Source organism: Mytilus californianus, unplaced genomic scaffold, assembly GCF_021869535.1.
Source record: "Mytilus californianus isolate M0D057914Y unplaced genomic scaffold, xbMytCali1.0.p SCAF_2, whole genome shotgun sequence".
Classification (NCBI taxonomy): Eukaryota; Metazoa; Mollusca; class Bivalvia; order Mytilida; family Mytilidae; genus Mytilus; species Mytilus californianus.
Window position 1 is genome coordinate 136,295,614 of NW_026262668.1, and position 24,002 is coordinate 136,319,615.

Consider the following 24,002-nt stretch of genomic DNA (forward strand, 5'->3'; position numbering starts at 1 on the left):
TTTCTTTCAAAAATGTTTTATTCTTCTGTATTACATTTTGCAAATATATCAAGTCTAGAAATGTTATGAGAAACAAACATCTATGGTGGTTTGTGTTTTAACCATATTAAACTTAATTACATACACAACAAGTTAATATATTCTAGGTCCCTATCTATTAGTAGTAACAATATACATATATACAGTTAACATGATCAGCTATAATAACAAACCTGTTTCCTTAGAAATCATCAAAGAAATTACATTGGCAAGTTCAGCCTACAATAAAATTAATGAGATTCTTTACTTTTCAGTTTAATATTTCACTTTTTATTTTTTTTTATTTTTAGGGTTTGTACCCGACATCAAACAAAATTTTTCTTCTGAATTTAAGCAAAAACTAATAACGAAAGATGATTAGATTTGTTATAAGAAAACTTGTTGTCCTTCCAAACAATGATGGTTTCTAAGGTTACATAAATCTAGCACAAGCATAAATTAATCACAGAAAAGTTCCTTGTACCACATGTGCACAAACAAAAACATAACAGGGATACAGTTCTAGGGGACAATAATATAACAAGGTTTTGAGAGATAAGGTGTTTTGGCACAAAGGAAACCATTTACCCAGGTCCATATGATTTATACCTATAATACAGGACAAGCCCCTAGACTCCTAACATCATTCACTCTCAATTTAAATTTATTTACTTAATTCATCACAAAATATTAGAATAGTCAAAGGTAAAAACTCTCATAGGAACTTAGAAACTTAAATTACCTCTTATGTTAGAACAAATTCTGGAATAATTATAAAACTGATGTAACTGTTATCAATTTAAGCAAACTTTTTTGTTCTTTAAATACTGAAGTTCAACATTACAGTAGTCCCGAGACAGATATGAAACTTTTCTACAAGATAACAAGCACTAATGAATCTATATATAAATAAACATAATAAATTTATATTATAAATATTATACTTTCTAAAAGATTGACACACTGGTACATGATCATTTGATTTTCAAAAAAAACAAGAAACTAGAAATTATGTTCATACGACATATACATTCATAACTCCACATGTTTTGAATGAGCATTGTTATTATAGAGAATGTCTTAGTAAAGGATTCAATTTGTAATACTATATCCATGATGGTAACCGTACTAGATGTCAGACAGGGCCAGTTAATTTTAAACAAGTTCAAATGATCAAAACCAAATATCTAATCAAATCTAAAACAAATTAATGACAGAAATTCTGATTATTGATTGGATGTCAGGGGTCATCACCAAGGGGTCATCAAACATTGTTCTGAGAAAGGATAATCAAATGACCAATTCCAATACCAGTGTCTGACAAACTGAATTACTCCTATATCCCATCATTTGTAATGACAAAAATGTGAGTTGACTGGTTGGTTAGTGGATACATCTGGCATAACTTCAAATATTAACAGTTCAAGGACATAAGCAACAAAATTTATTTCCAACTTGCCAAGAGGTAGAAAAACAAAATATCTTTTTTTATAGAAAACATATAAAGGTGACACAATAACAACTGATGTGATGAAGGTAATAGCCCACATTTGTGTGAAATAAAAGTTAGGATGTTTCATCATCTTTACCTTATTGCCATTATACAATGATCAATTTTGCTCTGAGGCATCAGAGATTTTCTCTTGTGAGGTCAAACTGTTATGGGTATGGCTGTGATGTAATGTAAAGTAGCAATAAGGTGTTTAAAAGTTAAATTTAAAAAAAGAAATATTTTCTATTACGTTCTTCCATTTTTTTCTTCCTTCATTTAATAACATTTGATTTCAGCTTTTTTGTCAAAAATGAACAATCCAGACTAATATCTTTAAACAGATTTATTTAATAAAGAATTTTATTCTAAATTCTGTGAAATGATTGATTGATTGTTATAGATGTACACACCTTACAGAACTAACTTTCTGGACTATATCAAAGAAATAACAAAGTGGTTTCTAGTAAAACAGACAGACAAAATAACTATTGAGCTACTACAGAAACAAAAGAATAGGCACTCTGGGGATGATATGTGTCTGTACAATGGAACATGAACAGTTTGTATGGCACAAAAAGGAAGACACTTCAACAATTTTGAATCAATGCAAAATATAAAATGTCCTAAATACATCTGTATCCAACCAAGTGCCTTCCTTTTTGTAAACCCTGAATAAGTACAATACAGAAAATTGATTCATTGTATTAAGTTTTGTCAATAAATGGAGGACAAAATAAATAAGTGATCTACAAATAACAAATATCATGATAAAATACATCCTTACATTGACATTAAGAGATCTGAGGGATTATGATTCCCTAAAACATAATTCTCAAATTTCAACTAACTCCTATTTACCACTATATCTCAAATCATAAAAAAATTTCATCACACAAATATTTTGTTCAATAAAGCAATGCTATGTTGACAATGTTAGAGGATTTGAATGAGAAAACATATTGTGTTTTATATGAAGGAAATATTTTGCTTCAGTCTGGTTAGCCACTACCAGTAAGCCTGTATCTATAGTCCAATCATGCAATGGAAAATGAGCATACATTTTTAAGTCAAAAATGGGTTTCTTAAAATTTATCTTTCAGGCAATTCTGTTTGACAAAAGGATATTACTGTTCACTGCAACTTAAACTCTAAATCAAGAGGAGATAGGCTGTAAGTTTGGACGATTACACAAATATAAGAGCTATGTTTCAATGTCTCCCTCTGCTGAAAAACAGATTAAAGGGGAAGATCATCTTAATGTTATAAACATGAGAGCACTGTTGTCACATAGTTCATATATTTTCCAAGAGCAATTCTTCCCACAAAACATTTTACAAACAGCATTAATTTCCCAACTCAAAAGCTGTTGAAATAAACCTTGCATATCTACTTCATAGAAATCCATCAAGAATTAAGTGAAAGGACTTGTAATTATACAGGATAACTACCAATAACTTTTTAGATCAGCACTTCATTGAAACTCAAACAAGATATTGATGATCTTAAAATCTGTCAACAACTGCAAGAGTGAGAGCACTTAGAAAACAATTTTCACATATATATTTATTCATATGTTCATAAGGCATAATTCCCATAATTTCTTTTTGATGGCACTGATTTACAACTTGATGCAGATGTTGCCATATACAAATTTCAAAAGAATTTCATAAAACAGTAACACTAAGGTCCCATGTTGGTGACTTTCCCAGTATGGGGGTATGAATCAGTCAAGGAATAAAAGGTGATAGAGCTTACAAGGCAATTTCCCCTTAACATAATTCATAGTTTCAAGGAGCATCACAACATTTAGACTTTTGATCATGTGCTGGTTTTTAAAATAGCAGAAAGCAAAACTCAGAAACTGTGTATGCAATAATGTTGAAAATTGAATTTGAACTACATTTTCATACTGGCGAGACATAGTAACATAATTTTACTATATGAAACCATTTTTACAATTTTGAGACTAATATAAGACCATTTCAGGACTAGACTTGTGTCAACAGAGAAAATACAAATGAACAACATTACATGGTAGGTAGCTGTGTTTCAAATTATAAGATCTTTCTGCAATACAAACTTATGTAACCATCCTGAAACCTTAAGCTCCCATCACGTTTTTAAGGAGCATAAAATACAGCACTTTCAAAAATATTCCTGTGTAACACTGATTGTAAAATGTACTAAATGTATAAGTCATGTTTTCATAAACAAAAGCCTCGGTTTAATAAATTATAAAATAAATAATATTTGTATAATATAAACTGTAAAACCTAATTTGTTAATAAGTGTATATTCAAATATTTTAATAGTCCTCCTAATTTTCTAGTTTAAAAATATTACACAAAGAACACAAACAGCTCTCAAATTACTATAAATAGATTAGTGAGTCGATGTCAGAGAATAAATGAAAAGTAATATCTAAATGAAATAATGAGCGTTTATTAAAACGTCTAATTAAACCTTTTGCTTCTGACACTTTATATCATTCTTCTGTTTTATTTTTAATAATGATGAGCAATTCTTTGGCAACAGTACGACTCCTTCTTAGTGAGACTGTTAGTTCTATCCGAAGCTCGGAAATCTTTTTGAAACTGAACCATGTGATATTATCTCATTCATTTAAAATACTTCCATTTGACTTTTGGCAGGTGATAACTGTCCATGATAGTCATGATATTATCCTAAATAAAATAATTATCAATAGAATTCTGAGTCAGAACTTTGATAAGACCCTGAATGTTCTTTAACGTCTTGTACACTTCCAGCAGGACTACCGATTCCAGCTGGACTTCCTGGGTTGTCTAATGTTCTTGTAGCACCTAAAATATACAGTTTCAAGATTGAAGTTTTTGTTACAAAATGGCAGAAACTCTCAGCTATCAAAATAATATACTATTCTAGAATTGAAAGAAAGAAAATGATTTGATTTCCATGCTAAGACTTTAATTATACACAATTTAGTTTGAAAAAATAAATAAACTTCATAAAAAATACACAAATATTCATAAAGAATGAATTTTTATACTTTCATGCTCTATATACATAGAATTCATGCTTTTTAAAAATTATTTACAAAAACATATGTATATTTTTACAATAAGCGTTTAGAATATGTTACATTTCTTTACTGATCAGGCCCATTCAAAAAAATTATAAAATTGCAATAAAGTAAAATTTCCTCAAAAAAGTTTCTAAAATAAAACAGTAGGAAATTGCTGGGTCTGACCAGTAATTGAAATCTCACCAAATGGTGCTGATGGAGAGCTTTCAGATCGGTTTCTTCTTTGGAAGGTATTGTTAGGTGGTTGTGAGAATGGCATATGTGCTAATACAATAGCTAGACACTCAGCTACTCGATTGGTCGGGGCACATGCCAGAGCAGGGGAATGGCCTGGAAAGAAAAAGTTACTGTGTATTTCTTTCTATCATACAGTGCTGATGTTTACATGTAGCTGATGCCGTATCATCTTATAAAATTGTCTGCCATGCTGACTACTCTCTGCCAATAAGATATGTTGCTTTTTTCAGGCAGTGTGCAAATACGCATGTCAGTCTCATTCAAAAGCAATAAAACAACAATTATAGTAGTTTGAATTCTTCAGAGTCCTACTTAAGATTAGTTCAATTAACTATCATTTTATAAGTACACATTAGAATGACTATATATTCTCTCTGAAATGTAGAGAGCTGAAAAAAAAGACAAAAAATCTTTGAAATAAAAAATGAATTAGTCTACCATAAAATTCCACATGCCAAAACACTGAAAGAGAATATCATGCACACACAGCAATCATATCAATTTAGAGATCAGCATGAGCATAGTTACATTCTTTAAGTATACAATCATTCAAAGTCAGATTTCATTCATTTAGACAGAAAATCTCAAGAAAGTGGAAAATTTAATATTTCATAATTTTGAATTATTTTCGCTCGTGGTTTAAGATTTTCATTTACAGTTGTGTTTTTGAATTAACCTTGATTACCAGTATACAGTATATCATTTACATATAACTGTTCCATTAGTCTTAATCCAGAATAATTTATGGCAAATATACATTTAAATAGATAGTTAATTTTGCTTAAATTTTCATGAAAGAGAATTATTATAGGATTAAATGCCTTTCTAAAGGAATTTATTGGTGTATAAACTGGATCAAATCACTCACAAACAAATAAAAGTCTGATGGACTTTTATATGTTTGTAAGTGACTTGGTCCAGTGAGCATAGTTACATTTTTTAAGTACAATACTTTAAGAATGTAACTATGCTCTAATTCTTTAAAATTGGAGAAAATTAATTTAATTTCCCCACCCTTAACCTCTATCAAGCATAAATTGTATATTTGTGTCATTGAATTGGCCTGGTGCATGAATATATATTTTGGTTAACGCAACAAAATGTATTCCATGAAATTTGCTTTCTGATAAAAAATAAACTACAAAAATATCTTATTCAAATGAATGTTTTGTGTTTATTTAATATGTAATGCAACGATGAATGCAAAGTGAAAATAAATATTTTTAATGTCGAGCTGGTTTATGTTATCATCACCACCAACTTGTTTACATTGGTTGCAAAGAGTAGTTCCATCAACGTCGTCTATCGAAAAAATAAATAACTTCAAGAGAAACTACCAGAAGCCCTCTTGACCAATCATATAAACGCATTTCCTAATATGCAAATCATATAAAAATTATGTGTATACAACACATTTAGTTGATTCAGTTGGACAATTTCTATAAACATACAAAACTCATATAAAAATCTGAAATACCACTAATTAATGTATACTTCACCTTGATTTGCAGTAATGTTGCCCCTGAATGGACCAAATTAGTGAAAAGTAGCCTCCCCTGACCAAATCACAAACTCTTAGTTGTGTGAATAAATGTATATATATATATATAATTCTAGTATATTTCTATCAAGTATAGGTTTGATTTGCTAACCCTGATTGTCTCTGATTCTTTGTTTAGTTTTTAAATCTATATTTCTAGTGTGTTTCTATCAAGTATAGGTTTAATTTGCCACCCATGGTTGTCTCTGATTCTTTGTTTAGTTTTTAAATCTATATTTCTAGAGTGTTTCTATCAAGCAATGGTTAAAGTTGATACCAACAAATATACACATTATATTAACTTATCATAGTATCACAATGCAAGCATAATTGTTCAGTGGGATGGTCAGTTTCATAGAGTCTGTTGACCATATGATTTTATAATGGATAAAACATAGTTGAGTGGCCTCTTGTCTGTTTGAGATGCTCTGGAGACAATGACACTCCAGATTCCTACTTGTAACTGGGAAGATTAATTGATCCATCGATGGTGTTTAACGCCACAATCAAAAGGACACTTCATAATATAATTTTTTAAATTTGGTTCCACCCTGTATGTGATTTTGCTCAACAATCAATGAGTTAAATTACTAAAATGTGGTAAATCAAAAAAGATTACAATTCAATGCTTATCTTACCATTTTCATCAACAGCGAGAACATTTCCTCCTTTGGATATCAGATCTTGTACTATAGAGACTAATCCATATTTACAGGCTAAATGTAGAGGACTGAAAATAAACATTTCATATATAAATTCACATTTTCAAGCTATTCATGAATTTATTTTCTTTATAATGGGAACAATATAAAAAGTCCAGTACTGATAAATTCAATCAGTTAAATATTTTGAAAATGGAAAAAAAAAAAAATATTTGAAGAAATTTTCTTTTTGTAAAATATGGTACAACTTAACAGACATCCTTACACTTAAACACAAGTTATTGTCTGAAAACTAGAAAATTGCTTGTTTTGGCCCCTAATTCCTGAACAGTTTGGGCAATTACCCCCAAAATGAATCCCAACCTTCTACTTGTGGTATTGAACCTTTTGGCAGTTGAACGGCAAACGATTTAATGGCGTCTAAGTTCAAGACATTGGTCACGTGATAAAAGGTCAGAGTTTACCGTTTTCTTGTGAACGTGTACACCTCTTGGTTTTTTACCTCGTATCGTCTAATTGTAACTCGTACATGAATAAAACTTGTAGGGTCCAAATCTTGAGTGAATAAGCTTCATTATTATGTATACTTATTTATGAAAGGTGTTATAAAAGTATTCTAAAACAACGATGGAAGTTGAAATTTTTTTTGGAAAATTTGCGTAGGTCTACGGAAAATCCCAAATCATTTCTTAAATGGGTTTGGTAACGTATGGAGGGGTATAAAATATGAAGTAAAACCATTTTCTGGATCTTATATATTAATTATAGATCATAAATTCCCCGGATACGCAATTGTGTCAGCTTATTCGTGGCGAAGCGGCGATCAACGGGAGATAACTCCGTACACGCGTCGTAGGAAACTGCAAGTTCACAACAGTAAATTCGAGTAAAATTAATGATTGTAGTTATATTTCGACACTTTTTTTAATAAACTTCAATATTTAATGTTCCTCTACTCTTGTAACATTAAAATAGTCATGGAATCTTTGAATATGGCATTTTTTCAAGTACCATAAAACAGGTTTTTGAAAACTTCCAAAGAAGAAAATTATAGATAACTGACTTTTCTCTGAAACTTGGACTTATTTGTATATTCTCAAACACCCTTTAGGTAGATGGAATGATACAAGTCTTTGTTTTACTTTCTTTGTATCAATATTCTTAGAAAGGATATGAAAATAAACTCAGTGTTTGTACATGTTGGTTGTTTAGAACAGTTTGTTTAGATATATTAAAATTTCACTCTAAAATTAGACTTGAATTTTTATATTTAAATAAGTATCTAACATAGAAAGTTGTTAATCTGGTGCACTGAAAATGTTCCATCAGAAATGAGATTTAACAAAGTTATTTAGACTGAAGAACTTGTCACTTTTTATGCTGATCATATGGGGAAAAAAAAAGTGATATTATAAATTCTAACACAGCATCAATTGTGAAACAATAGTTCTTTCCTACAGACATTTTATTTTTCAAGATGCGAGGCTTGCCGATCAATTTACATATTTAAGATTTCACTGTTAAGAGTGGAAAAATAACTTATTGAGTCATGACAGAGATTCTGTATGGGAATGTTTCTCTTGATATTTTTAAATACATTTATGTTACCAACTACATTGTTTCTTTGTTTTTCTACTATGATCTACAAAGAGATGGGTTCTTTATGTGTGACCTCAATGATCGTCAAGCATGATTATTGGTAGCCTTTATTCCTGATGTAACAATGGAAAATTCTGAGAATAGCAAGAACTTTTAAGCAGATCCAGGTCTTTTATAAAGAGAGGGTGGATTATTCCTAATTTCCATATACAGAAAAAACATATTTCATTTCATGCCAAATAATTACATACAAGAGGGGTTTATCAGCCATTTGTCAGCAGAACTTGTGTTACAATAGAATTTAACTTTGCTTTACATTAAAATACAATATGGAAAAAAAGAAAATGTAGACAATACATGCCCGCCTCCTCTTTGAAAATTGGCTTGATCCACCCCCGAGATAAGAAACTATATAAGATGTACAAGTTCCGTTGCTCCTCTTAATCAAGAGAAAAAATCTGAACATCCAAAAAGCCAGAAAGGGATTTAAAACATTATAATCAACACAAAGAAAACTGAACAAAAAGCTGTATTGCAATCTGATATCATGCAGTTCTCATAATACCTATTACATGTATTACTTCAAGTTTTGATTTTTTTTCCCTTATATTTGAATTCATAAGTCCTACAAACAACTGTTGAGTCCTTTAATTAAATTATTGATTGAATAATGAATGATTAGCTAAGCTGGTCTGTAAATAAAGCCTGAAAATGCTTTGTTTAAATAAAAGAGTGTTATTATGTCATAAAATATACTGAATCAACTTCAAATTTAATCCAAATTCATATTTAACTGCTCTAAAATGCATAGTCAATTGAACTACAAAACAAAAACCTGAGACTACTATAACAATTAACATAGAGATTGGTCACTTCCCATGTTATAGTAGTCTCAGACAAAAACAAAGCTGACTTAAATACATGTACAGTATGTTCAGAAATTCTTTGAAGAATGGACAACAATGAGATATTTATTTTTCTGATATCAGAAAAAATCTCATAGTATCAAATCAGAATGAGAGTTCTTTTTATTGAGATAATCAATTTAATCGCATTATTTACTTTAATAAAAACCTCATGATAATATCTGAATTTACAGTCATGACTTAGCTTGTCAACCTCTACACTTAAAAATTTAAGGCTCCTAGGCCTAAATGTGGTTGAAATACAGACAATTTTGGTAACTTTAACAAAAAATCTCTTTTTTATGACATACCTTACAATTTCAGAATAAGCTGCATTAAGTTATATATGTATCACATATAAGAATGCTAGTTTGTATTTTAATATCATGATTATCATGATTATTGCAATAAGTTGTTATTATTCAATTAATTAAAAAAAACATCAATTATTTTTGAATTGATAGATCTGGAACTAGTACATACATTTGTTTTTTTAAACATCTATATACTATTCATTAGGGAACTTATTCAAATATATTTTGTACAAGACAGTCATAGCAGTTCACAATTACAGTGGTCATTATAAACATAATGACACAATTTATACAACCAAAATATATTGTTGATATATGTAAACTAAAATCATTGCAGAATTTTTCTTTCAAATGATTTAATGTTTGTTAGTCACTTACTTTAAATACTTAACCTGTACTAAAATAAAGAGATGTGGTATGATTGCCAATGAGATAACAGTATAGAAACTATCCACCAGAGTCCAAATGTCTGTTAGCAGTTAAATTATAAGTCACTTTACAGACATCAACAATGAATACATTTCATTGTTATCAGGCAGATGAGGAAAAAGAGTAATGATAGCTCTTTAGCTTACTACATGTACAAGAGAATATAAGAAATATAATAATATAAATAAGGAAATAATAGAGACAAAAAAGACAGGACTTAGCCACTGGACTATATGTGAAGTGTTCCCTTACTAATCCTCAAAGGAGCTGCTGTATACTTAGAAAAAAGGATGTTGAGGACTTGGCCACATCAATCAGCATTTTTAGACACTACATTATGGTCAATTGCAATCTGCCCTATTTGCTCCAACCTCTAATGAGTATTAAAATTAATACCTTAGGTGGGAATTAAACCAATGTATGTTCATTTACTCTATTGTTCTCTATGTACATACATGTACATGTATATGAAATATATCAAATGCAAAAAAATGCTGGAATGTAAATATGGTAATTTACATCATGTACATTATTACAGCCTCTTTTTTTAAGGACCTAGTAAAGGAGGTCCCTGGACCTAGCTAGACCTATTTCTTAGGCAAGGTGTATTATATAACTCTTGAAAGTAGTTAAATGCAATTGTAAAATTAATTTTATCTGCTGTTAAACAATAATAACACGATAATGGTTATTTCTAAGTATTTAGTAACAACAGCGTGCAATTTAGGTAAACAAACATCAATAATCTACCACGTGTTTGTCTGCTGTGCTTGAATATTCAAAACGACCCATCGGGTTTATTTACACGAATTTTTGCTAAAGCAGACAATTAAACATGTCTGTTTACCTAATAAGTTCTATAAAAAATGCATTTGCTGTTATGACTTGTGTATGCATGGAAATATAATGAACATAACATTGATTATTTACCGTAAATATTGAATACACATCATTCCTGAGCTATACACACAAAACACATGGCACTTTTGTAACGATGGATGGTAACGTATAGCCACTTTATAACAGTAAATCCCATTGGATAAGCTACACTACACAGTACATAATATGCAAATTAATGATTGGATACGAATTTGTGTCAGCTCTCAAATCGATGGAAAAATGTAAACATTGGAATCCGCCATTTTGACATAGGAAACAAACTAATTTTGAATCTTGGATTAAAGGACATTGCGCACATTGCCAGCGTATCATGCATAACCAGTCATGTGCAAATATATCTTTTAATTAGTTTTTTACACTTACTTTTCTATGTTTTAGTTAATTTAATGTTTTAATTTACTACAGAACGGAACATCGTTCTCAAAGACGCCGTAGAAAAAATTATAGGTGGCGCTGTTTGTGGGCGTAAACATTTTACATACGGGTACTTGTTTTGTCGACAAATTGACCTCTATCTGTCAGATTCAGGCATTTGCCGTTCAACTGTGGTACAATTTCAGAGCAATCAAAATACTTATACACAAGTTATTGTCCTGAAACTAGAAAAATGCTTGTTTTGGGCCCCTTTTTGGCCCCTAATTCCTCAACGGTTGGGACCATCACCCCAAAAAACAATCCCAACCTTCCTTTTGTGGTATTGAACCTTCTGATTAAATTTCATAGAGATCCATACACTTAAAGTAATTGTCCGGAAACCAAATGTCTTCGGACCAAGCCGATGACGATGTGATAGCATTATACTTAAATTTTTTGCGGTCGTATAAAAATGTAAGCAATAAATGAGTTAAATTTGACCTAATCATATACTTTAATACCATTGGAATGTAAAGGAAGTCATTACAACTTACGTTTTCTGTTCAGCATTAGGTAAATTGATTGTACCCGAATCATCAATTTTATCTAGTAACAGTAATGCCACATTTTCATGTTCCTGAAAAGTATAAAAACATCTGACTTTAGCAATGCAAAACAAGATTGCAATGCCATGGTACCTTGCTGGTGTGTGTAACTGAAGCAGATCTGTCTGAAGAGTGGCTACACAAATTACATCATCTACAACTCCCACAAGAATTATCACTTCAAAATGAAGGGATATCAAAGTTAACTACAAGCTGACATACAATACATCTACCATATAGAGAAACGGTCCCTGAGTAATAGTATTTTCTGGACAAACAGACAAACAAATGAGCGAAGGCTATCACTCTTTTGTTCACCCATGGCACATGTGACAAGGGGCAATAAATTTTTAAACAAATATGACAAAAGTTGTGTTGATATTTTGTATGTTCAGGTGATAACATTACAAGCAAAAATCACGACTTTGAGATCTGGATATTAAATCTGTTATCGTTTGCATTCCAGTTATTAGTTTGTTGGGTCTAGACCAGATGGATACTTGAAATCGCAGATTTCCCTTGCTCAGCTAGCAAGCGTATTTATGACGGTGATCGTGAAACATGTGTGCACGTTTCTCTCCCCTAGACTTAAAAACCCCTGCATGATTTACACCAACAACGATCTTGCTTTGAGACTTTGATTGAAATAAAAGAATACAATTGTTTCATCGACCGGTATCTGCATGAATAGGAAGTTTCTGTTATTTAATTTTACTTGCCCACGGACAACAAAGGTTTGAATTTCCACTTTCCCGTGACCTAAATCAACTTGCCACGGGTGACGGGAAATGGGAATTCTAGAACACTGTAACATGCTTTAATATTTATATCTACATGGAGCCTATGATTCAAATGTATTCGTTCAGGAAGATAACAAGCTGTAAAATTATATCTACACGGAGCCTACGATTCAAATATATTCATTCCGGAGATAACAAGCTGTAAAATTATATCTACATGGAGCCTACGATTCAAATGTATTTGTTCCGGAAGACAAGCTGTAATATCATATCTACATGGAGCCTACGATTCAAATGTATTCGTTCAACGAGATAACAAGCTGTAATATACGATTCAAATGTATTCGTTTAAGGAGATAACAAGCTGTAATATTATATCTACATGGAGCCTACAATTCAAATGTATTCGTTAAGGAGATAACAAGCTGTAATATTTATATCTACATGGAGCCTATGATTCAAATGTATTCGTTCAGGAGATAACAAGCTGTACTATTTATATCTACATGGAGCCTATGATTCAAAAGTATTCGTTCAGGAGATAACAAGCTGTAATATTTATATCTACATGGAGCCTATGATTCAAATGTATTCATTCAAGAGATAACAATCTGTAATATTTATATCTACATGGAGCCTATGATTCAAATGTATTCATTCAAGATATAACAATCTGTAATATTTATATCTACATGTACATGGAGCCTATGATTCAAATGTATTCGTTCAGGAGATAACAAGCTGTAATAACAATATCTACATGGAGCCTATGATTCAAATGTATTCATTCAGGAGATAACAAGCTGTAATATTTATATCTACATGGAGCCTATGATTCAAATGTATTTGTTCAGGAGATAACAAGCTGTAATATTTATATCTACATGGAGCCTATGATTCAAATGTATTTGTTCAGGAGGTAACAAGCTGTAATGTTTATATCTACATGGAGCCTACGATTCAAATGTATTCGTTAACAACAAATTTCTTTAGAAGCAAATGAGATGTTTTCAGAGCTTTTTGGAGACCTTAAACATTGGTAAAAACTTACATGAGCACAAGCAAAATGTAATGCTGAGTTTTTGTCACAGTCAACAAAGGAAAGATCTGCTCCATTCTCCAGTAATAACTCTACTGCAGCAGCATGGCCATTGGCTGCTGCCAACATGACTGGAGATTTACCAGTTTTATCACAGTAATTCACTGACGCTCCATGAGTCAGAAGTAACTGCATAGATTCACATTGGTCACTAAAAGCTGCTGCATGTAAAGGGCTTCTGTAACAAATAGAAATAATAGATTCACATTGGACACTAAAAGCTGCTGCATGTAAAGGGCTTCTGTAACCAATAGAAATAATAGATTCACATTGGACACTTAAAGCTGCTGCATGTAAAGGGCTTCTGTAACAAATAGAAATAATAGATTCATATTGGTCACTAAAAGCTGCTGCATGTAAAGGGCTTCTGTAACAAATAGAAATAATAGATTCACATTGGACACTTAAAGCTGCTGCATGTAAAGGGTTTCTGTAACAAATAGAAATAATAATCATTACAATTTAAACTAATCACAATGACAAGCCTTGAATCATTCTCTACTACACAATTCTATCACCTTTATTCCTTACTTTTAAACTGAATTGAGTTTATTCTCAAATCTTAAGAGATTCAAGCTTTACTTTAACATATACTACATGAAGTAAATGACAAGAAATTCACAAAAATATTCAGATCTGATTTTGACTTTTGATGTCTTAAAATTCAATTGGGGTCATGTTTTGATCATAGTAAATCATTTACCACTGTTGACATTAACCAGTTAATTTCCATTACCATTATATACAGTCTTGCTTACCTCCCTTTCGTGTCTGTACAATTTACAATACTATCACCTAAAGTTTCTATCAATATTTCTGTACAAGAATCATTTCCATTAATCCTGGAAAAAATACAAATACAAACTGTCATTCCTTAAAAAAAAGAAAGATTTATTCCCACAACACATCAAAGTTGATGATGCAAGTTTTACAGAGGTACTTCAACTTTACTACTCTTGTGATCTTCATGTTTTTGTGTCCTGATACAATATAAGTTTGATCTATTTCGTAGATTAGCAAGACGATTGTTACATTGTTTGAGAAGTGACTTGACTTATATATAATTTATAATTAACACAAGTATCAGATAATGAATTTGTATTGGGCAATTGAACATGGTTCAAATTGGATATTTCCCAAATTATCAAAAAAAATCTTCAAATGTAAAATATGTTCAATTGCGCATTTCATGTGTTTTATGTAATACTATGTTTGAAAAGCATTGACGGTATTTCACTATACTTACACAGCACAATGTAAAGGTGAGAAAAGATTCCCTGAAAAAACTTTATGTTGTTCATATTCTAATAAAACTTCTACACAGCCATCATGACCTGGAAAGAAATATTGTGTTTCATTATAAGTATTGTAAAAGAAACATTGATAAAATTTACATACATTAATGTCAACTTACAACCTATTAAAAAATCCCTTGTTTATAAAAAAGCAGAATAATTTAGCTACTAGTCTTCTTGGGCTTTTTGCAAGAAGTTAAGAGTCCATATTTTGTATAACAAATTGTGCAACTTAAAGAATATTCTATTTATAAAATGAAAAAAAAATAGGAATATGAGATGCAACATTTAAAAAAAACTTGCTGTACAATTGTTTGCTCTGTTTGAATTTATTTGTTCTTATTGAGTTCCCGGAGATTCTTCACTGTCAATAGAGTGATTTATCTTACCATTATAACAAGCTAAATGTAAAGGACAATACCCTCTTCTGTCTTCTATAGAAGGTAATGGACCAGTCTAAAATACATAAAAACATATAATGCCATAGGAGACGCATCTAAAACAACAAACAAGATCAAATCAGCCTCTTATAAATGCTCTGACATTTCTACAGTTATATGGTGTAATTATTCTTTAGATAACTTTCTTATATGTACTTTTCAATTCTTGCTATTGGTCAGTTTGTTTGTTTATTGATTGCTGTATGTTATCTAATTTGTATTTATAATTTGGATTGATGATTCATGGACAATTGTGAAAAGCAATTCCTGATACATAGTTCAAATTATGTTTTAAATATCAAAATGACCTGTAAAAGAAGACTAAGGAATATGAAGAAGACTGATTGAAAAATCACAATTAGACAAATGTAATTTTGAAGGCTGTATGTAAATTGTAAATGTTTACCTATATTTATTTGATTATGATTGGTATGAGTGTGATAACTTACTAGAAGTAAAGCCCCTAGAATGGCTACTTGTCCACATGCTGCTGCCAAGTGAAGTGATGTCCGACCAAGACTATCCTGTATAGAGATATCGGCACCATTGTGTAGCATAGCATCCACACATTCTTCGTGGCCATTGGCAGCCTGTCAAACATACAATAGCAATTGAATACAGTTATGGTGAAAGGCATTAGAGATCCTTTTAACATAGTAATGACAAGTGTATTTTGTAACATATTAAAAACTTTTATAGTTTACATACAAATTATTTCTTCTTTTAAAATTATGTCAAAACTAGTATTACCTCATAAATCACAGATTCCATAAACAAGAGTGCACACGCTGAAATGTCTCACCTGCTTTACTGACCATTAATTTTATGTTGATAGTCCTCAATATAAAGCTTTACTACAAGTATCACATAAACTTAACATTATCCAAGAAAATGAGGTCAAGGTCAGATAAACTAAACCGGAAATACATGTACACCTTACAATCATTCAATACACTTAATAAAGTTGACCTATTGCTTATAGTTTCTAAGAAACAGACTTAACCAAATAACTAAACATTGACCAATGAACCATGAAAATGAGGTCAAAGTCAGATGAACCATGCCAGACAATCCTTCCATACAACAAATATAGTTGACCTATTGCTTATAGTTTAAGAAAAACAGTCCAACACAAAAAACTGGACACTGAGCAATGAATCTTGAAAATGAGGTCAAGGTCAAATAAAACCTGTGAGACTGACATGTACATCATAAAATATTTCCATACACTAAATATAGTTGACCTATTGCATACAGTATAAGAAAAACAGACCAAAACACAAAAACTCTACTATAACCACTGAACCATGAAAATGAGGTCAAGGTCAAATAAAACCTGTGAGACTAACATGTACATCATAAAATATTTCCACACATTAAATATAGTTGACCTATTGCATACAGTATAAGAAAAACAGACCAAAACACAAAAACTCTACTATAACCACTGAACCATGAAAATGAGGTCAAGGTCAGATGACACCTGCCAGTTGGACATTTACACCTTACAATCCTTCCATACACCAGAAATACTAGACCTATTGCTTATAGTATCTGAGATATGGACTTGACCAACAAAACTTAACCTTGTTCACTGATCCATGAAATGAGGTAGAGGTCAAGTGAAAACTGTCTGACGGGCATGAGGACCTTGCAAGGTACGCACATACCAAATATAGTTATCCTATTACTCATAATAAGAGAGAAATAAACATTACAAAAAATCTGAACTTTTTTTCCAGGTAGTCACTGAACCATGAAAATGAGGTCAAGGACAATGGACATGTGACAGACGGAAACTTCTTAACATAAGGCATCTATATACAAGGTATGAAGCATCCAGGTCTTCCACCTTCTAACATATAAAGCTTTTAAGAAGTTAGTTAACGCCGACACCGCCATCGGATCACTATCCCTATGTCAAGCTTTCTGCGACAAAAGTCGCAGGCTTGATAAAAATAAGACTTGCCAAAATGACTTAATTTCCAGTGTTAGAAATTGCTGTATATCATAATATCAGGTTTTTTTCATAGACTGTTCTGTTTCTTCCTTTTAACATATATAGTAAAACAGGCATAGTCCTGTAACTTATTATAGCCATCAGAAAAATACAAGTTTGTAAGATAGGAATTTGTTTTTATAGGAAATTAATAAACTCATTATACATTTCACTCCAATAACCTGTTGTTCTTTTAATTTCTTTATATTCTAAGAGGAAAATGATAAAATTATATGTTAATTTTGTTTGTCAAGTCAAAATGTACTATTTTACCCCTCGATGAAGTGCTGTACGACCCTGTATATCACGATTGTTAACTATGGCACCGTTTGCTATGAGGTAGAGAACTGTATCTACATGACCATTTGATACTGCATGCATCAATGGAGTCCTGAAAATAAAAATTACAATGGTAACCACAGGTCCAGGTAAACATTCTTTTCATACAGAAGTAAACAATCCTGTGAATACGAAAATCTTGAAAATTATTAATATAAATTACTGTATAACAATTAAAACACATTACTGTATATAACAAGCACTCTGAGAGCATTGCATAGCAATACATAGTCCCCTACCGGTTAAAAATTCATTGTACTGGAACAAAATGCTAACTCGATCTATAACTTGTCATGGTGTAAACTATATAACAAATATCAAGTTAATATCCTCAAGCATGAGGATAAAAAGTGTGGAAAACTGATTATTTAAGTAAATTTTCTAAGTCCTAGGACCATAACTCTGCACAAAATCATCAGACCGGAACAAAATTCGAACTTGATCTGTAACTTGTCATGATAAAACTATATACCAATTATCAAATCAATATCTTCAAGCATGACGAAAAAAAGTGTGGAAAAACTGATTATTTGAGTGAATTTTCTGTCCAAGGACCATAACTCTGCACAAAATCATCAGACCGGAACATAATTCGAACTTGATCTGTAACTTGTCATGATAACAAATCAATATCTTCAAGCATGAAGAAAAAAAGTGTGGAAAACTGATTTGCTAGACTGACGGATGGATAGACAGACAGACAGACAGAGTGCAAACCTAAAGTCCCCTTCGACTTTTTAGCTTATGTATAAAAATTATGTTAAAACAACTGTTGTTTTGTGATGTTTTTTGTTTTCTTGAGCAGCAGTGTTCAACATGATGAGTTTTTCTTAGCTTGCTTCCCATAGAACCAAGCACATTTAACCTTACTTTTAAAATATCAGTCTTTTGTTTCCTTGTTGAAGTTAAGTTAGAATATAATGTTACCTTTCAAAGGAATCTGTACAATCTACTATGTTATTGTCATCAGCAGTCTCTAGTAATAATCTCAGACATTCTGTATGACCATTTAATGCTAAAACACAATCATTAGAATCAACATCAGGATTACACTGTATTTTAATATTTTATGTTTATATAGATCACTGGATGTATAATGTGTATTTTACTTGTAATACAATTTTAATGCCTGCACATCATGTAGTATCAAGTAAATTTTGGGTTGGTTTACTCTTATATCTCTTTTCTTACTTAAAAATACAATTTATATTTCATAAAAACTCTATGCATAATTATCTAATGTTGTAACTAGATTAGTGAAAAGGTACATTACCTGCTGCATGTAGAGGTGTTCTCCGTGTCTGACCGTCTTGGACTAGAATTGTGGCCCCTTGTAATAGAAGTGTTTCTACACACTCATGGTGACCTTTATAACAAGCTAAATCTAACATTGTCCTACCTACAACATGTTGTAATATGTTAAGGTTTTACAGTAGAACAATAAAATCTTAATATCTCAAAGTTTTACAGTAGAGCAATAATGTCTTTATATCTCAAGGTTTTACAGTAGAGCAATAATGTTTTTATATCTCAAGGTCTTACAGTAGATCAATAATGTCTTTATATCTCAAGGTTTTACAGTAGAGCAATAATGTCTTTATATCGCAAGGTTTTACAGTAGAACAATAATGTCTTTATATCTCAAGGTCTTACAGTAGATCGATAATGTCTTTATATTTCAAGGTTTTACAGTAGAGCAATAATGTCTTTATATCTCAAGGTTTTACAGTAGAGCAATAATGTCTTAATATTTCAAGGTTTTACAGTAGAGCAATAATGTCTTTATATCTCAAGGTTTTACAGTAGAGCAATAATGTCTTTATATCTCAAGGTTTTACAGTAGAGCAATAATGTCTTAATATTTTAAGGTTTTACAGTAGAGCAATAATGTCTTAATATTTTAAGGTTTTACAGTAGAGCAATGAAGTCTTTATATCTCAAGGTTTTACAGTAGAGCAATAATGTCTTTATATTTCAAGGGTTTACAATAGAGCCATGAAGTCTTATTATTTCAAGGTTTTACAGTAGAGCAATAATGTCTTAATATTTCAAGGTTTTACAGTAGAGCAATACTGTCTTTATATCTCAAGGTTTTACAGTAGAGCAATAATGTCTTTATATCTCAAGGTTTTACAGTAGAGCAATAATGTCTTTATATTTCAAAGTTTTACCGAAGTACATCATCGCAAAACAATTGATTCAGTTTAAGACATTTTTTTCAAATGTGTCAAAATTAATTAGCAGTCTTCTGTATATTATATTTGTTTTTCATTCATTATTTGTACATAGATCAGGCCGTTAGTTTTCTTGTATGAATTGTTTTACATTTGTCAATTTGAGGCCTTTAATAGCTGACAATGTGGTATGGGTTTTACTCATTGTTGAAGGCAGTACAGTGACCTATAGTTGTTAATGTTGGTGTCATTTGGTCTCTTGTGAAGAGTTGTCTCATTGGCAATCATACCACATCTTCTTATTTTTATATTCCTCAATATGTAATGTGTATACATAAAACACACGAGTTTTAATTTCTGTTCTATACATTTATGAAAGTAAATAATATATAATTCCAATTTCCTTTTTTAAAAAAGAAAACACTAAATAGTAACTTAACAAATATGCATTCACTTCATTCGAAATTTAATTATCCTCTGTCGTGTTTTAAATCAAATTTTGTAAATCAACAAACTTTCAAGAGAAGAAACCCCCAAAAAGATTGCTATGCATTAAACTGTCCGCAGCTGCTTAAAATACAAAGATCTAGTCTCAAGTAAATACTGTGAAACAACAGCTTGACCTATTACATTGTCCCATATGGCAATTACTTATTGACATGGAAATGTGGTCCTTTTGAGAATTTAGGGACTGTTGTGAATATTATGCAATTATTCTAGAATACTAAGTAATGCTTCATAGATTAATGAACAAATTATAACAACTAAAAACACTGTTCTGTATTACTGATTCAACACCAAATCTCTTTTTATGTACCAACCATGATAATCTCTTATATCCAAATTCATTATGCAACCTAGCAATACATTAAGGGCATCACTATGACCATTGTAAGCCTGAAAATATACAAAAGCAAGTTGCTAAAATTTCATTAATACTTATCACTAAATTCAAAATAAAAACATGTAATCAACAATTTTAGCAGAGTATTCTGAAATCAGTCTGTGCCCTACTGGCCTGAAAGCTCATACCAAGAAAAGACTTTTGTGTGTTTAAACAAATTTTTGAAAACTTTCAATAGTCAGGGACATAAAGGGAGTGGTTTTGGGCACATACTGTGAAATACAAAGCTTTAAAATTTTTCTATGAACCTAATTGGTATTTTTGAGCATTTCACTCATGAAAAAAGAAATCAGAAATTAAACATAGTATCTCCTGTCAATGATAAATTCTTGACAGGAAAATGACAATGCAGCAGATTTTTCAGATATAGGGAAGTGCCCAAGATGATTAACATTTGTTACTCTTGCCTAAGCAATGATAAATAATAAAACCTTCATTTCTATCAAATAATTTAAATTGCGTAAAAATTCCAGATGCACCATAAATGCAAGAAGTTTAATAAAGATATAAATTATGATACAAAAGGCAACGTCAAGGAACTAAAATATTGATGTCTTGTAGTATGGATCAATTGAAGTCATTCATCATAGGTCTAATCCAAACCAGGTGAGTCAGAGAATGCCATCCATTAATGATAACTTACAGCCAGGTGAGCAGGGGAATATCTAGCTCCACTCCTCAACAAATCTGTAGCAGCAGCATCAAGAAGCTGAAATCAGGAAGTTCAACATGAACAATAGGAAATTACAAATTCAAAGCAACATATGACATCACATTCCACATAATACAAGATTTCAAAACATAGAAAAATGACTATACAAAGAATTATCTTTTGATTATATGCAGCTTCGTTGTCTTGAACTTGTTAGACTAGAAATTCCTCACAAGTAAAATTAGTCTTCTGTCATGACCTTGAAACTTAGTAATGTATATTAATTCATTCTTTTTGATTTTAATATCTATGTGTTAAAATTTTAAATCACTCAAAATGTTTTCACTGGGATTATAAGTCTGTACTATTATAAATTTTCAGTACATTGTAATAATAAAATGACTTACCATTTCTAATGATAACTTATGACCTTTGAGTGCTGCATAATGGACTGTATTGTAGCCATCATTATCCCGGATTCCTGGACGAGGATCATGTTTCAGTAGTAATTCTATCACCCTGTAATCAGAGTAATAACATATGTAATCTACATGGGAATCTATTTTTGTTGTTAACATCCTATTCCTTTGATCTCTGGTGGGTAGTTGTCTCATTGGCAATCATACCACATCTCATTATCTTTATAAAGGTCTTCCCTAAATTGATTTTATAAATCTTGTATAATAATAATAATAACAATTCTATGATTGCAGGTCACATACTATCACAATCTGAAAAATGAAGCTAAATGGAAAATTTAGTAGAAGACAACTAAAAGTGAATATAATTCAGAGACTTCTTTATTTTTTGCCTAAAATGCATCTTTACACCATTTTTATATGACTTTAGTTTCTGAGATTTGAAAAAAATGTAATCAAAAGTCAATGAAGCTTCACAAATAGGTCTCAATGACTTACTTTTTTGTGGAATGCTGCTATAATCCCAAGAATCTTATATTAATATAAATGAAGGTCACTTTGCTTCTGAGATCTAATATCAAATATAAAACTTAATCAAAGTCAATGAAGAGTAAAAAATAGGTCCAAGATATCTACTTCTTCCTGGAAGCTGCTACACTCCCAATATACATCCCTTATACAAAGTTATATGATTGAAGTTCATTTATTATCTGAGATCTTAACTCAGAAATAAGACTTGACTGAGGACTACATCTGATCAGATTAATTACCTCCACACTTTTATAAATACAAATTACTTATTTCACTCATACATTGAATATCGGACAAAAATTGTAATAAAAACAGTTATTCACATGACAGTCTCACTTTGGGGGTAATAACTAGCTAATAACAAACTAAGAAATACAATGTAATTATTTAAGGATTTACTTTGCATCCGGATCTGAAGCTGCTGCATAATGTAGTGGTGTACATCCACGTCTGTCTGTAATATTGACATTACTTCCTGTATCTAGCAGTATAGACACACACTGGAAATTTATATGTGCAGCAGCATAATGCAAGGGTGTTCTGAAATATAATTATTTAATATACGAAACCAGTAAATACATGAAATACATAATCTAATATTATTTAATGATGAGCACTATAATTGTAACCTAAATTCTTAAATGGGAAAAACTATTTTCTAATCTGAAATATATACATTAACAAAATTCGTGCTTCTTTTTTTGCATTTGCAAACTTTTATGATTCTGGTTTTATATTTTGTACAATGGTTTCAAAACTATGTTTGTTTTGTGTGCTTTGACCTCACTCTTTCAAATTCAGTAGGATTCTATCTCAACTAAAGTGCAGAAAAATATTTAAACTTGAAATTGTTGGTGATATATTTGTATTATTTCTCTGTGAACTTTTGACCGCTGCTTACCTTCCCTCCACATCTAACTGTGATATATTAGCACCAGTCTTTAATAATAATTCTACACAATCAACTTTCCTATAAATATAAAAATAAACATACTTACAAAAAATATAAATTTAAATGCTACTTGCAAAAGATTTTTGCTGACAATCTTCGGCTGACTTATCTTATAACATATTTTCACACGTGTTGTGAAAAACAAACTTATGCTATCCTCTCTTCCATTAACTTTATCTGTTATATACTACCTGACAAATCATTTCTATCTTAAAATTAAACAAATAAACTAAAAATTAGTCATATTTTGGTGTAGTCTTTAGTTTTACTTATATACTTCTAAAAACTCCCTTTCACATAAAATGAATGATAATTTTTTAAAGTATAACAAGAGCTTGT

General features: G+C 30.9%; 1 protein-coding gene across 2 annotated transcripts in view; it reads right to left on the reverse strand.

Moving 5' to 3' along the window:
• LOC127731147 (serine/threonine-protein phosphatase 6 regulatory ankyrin repeat subunit A-like) overlaps nt 1-24,002 on the reverse strand; it is a 36,688-nt gene continuing 12,686 nt past the window's right edge. Inside the window, exons 11-27 of one of the 2 annotated variants that reach the window (XM_052240078.1) lie at nt 23,613-23,681; nt 23,111-23,251; nt 22,169-22,280; nt 21,753-21,818; nt 21,027-21,102; nt 19,305-19,430; nt 18,959-19,046; nt 17,966-18,083; nt 16,143-16,283; nt 15,643-15,709; nt 15,205-15,292; nt 14,717-14,800; nt 13,911-14,136; nt 12,069-12,151; nt 6,990-7,081; nt 4,758-4,904; nt 1-4,332 (exon numbers count right to left, since the gene is read on the reverse strand). In XM_052240078.1, coding sequence (XP_052096038.1) covers nt 4,211-4,332; nt 4,758-4,904; nt 6,990-7,081; nt 12,069-12,151; nt 13,911-14,136; nt 14,717-14,800; nt 15,205-15,292; nt 15,643-15,709; nt 16,143-16,283; nt 17,966-18,083; nt 18,959-19,046; nt 19,305-19,430; nt 21,027-21,102; nt 21,753-21,818; nt 22,169-22,280; nt 23,111-23,251; nt 23,613-23,681 — 1,846 coding nt within the window. In that variant the 3' untranslated portion in view covers nt 1-4,210. The remainder of the gene's footprint in view (nt 4,333-4,757; nt 4,905-6,989; nt 7,082-12,068; nt 12,152-13,910; nt 14,137-14,716; nt 14,801-15,204; nt 15,293-15,642; nt 15,710-16,142; nt 16,284-17,965; nt 18,084-18,958; nt 19,047-19,304; nt 19,431-21,026; nt 21,103-21,752; nt 21,819-22,168; nt 22,281-23,110; nt 23,252-23,612; nt 23,682-24,002) is intronic. The other variant, XM_052240079.1, reaches the window with a different exon arrangement.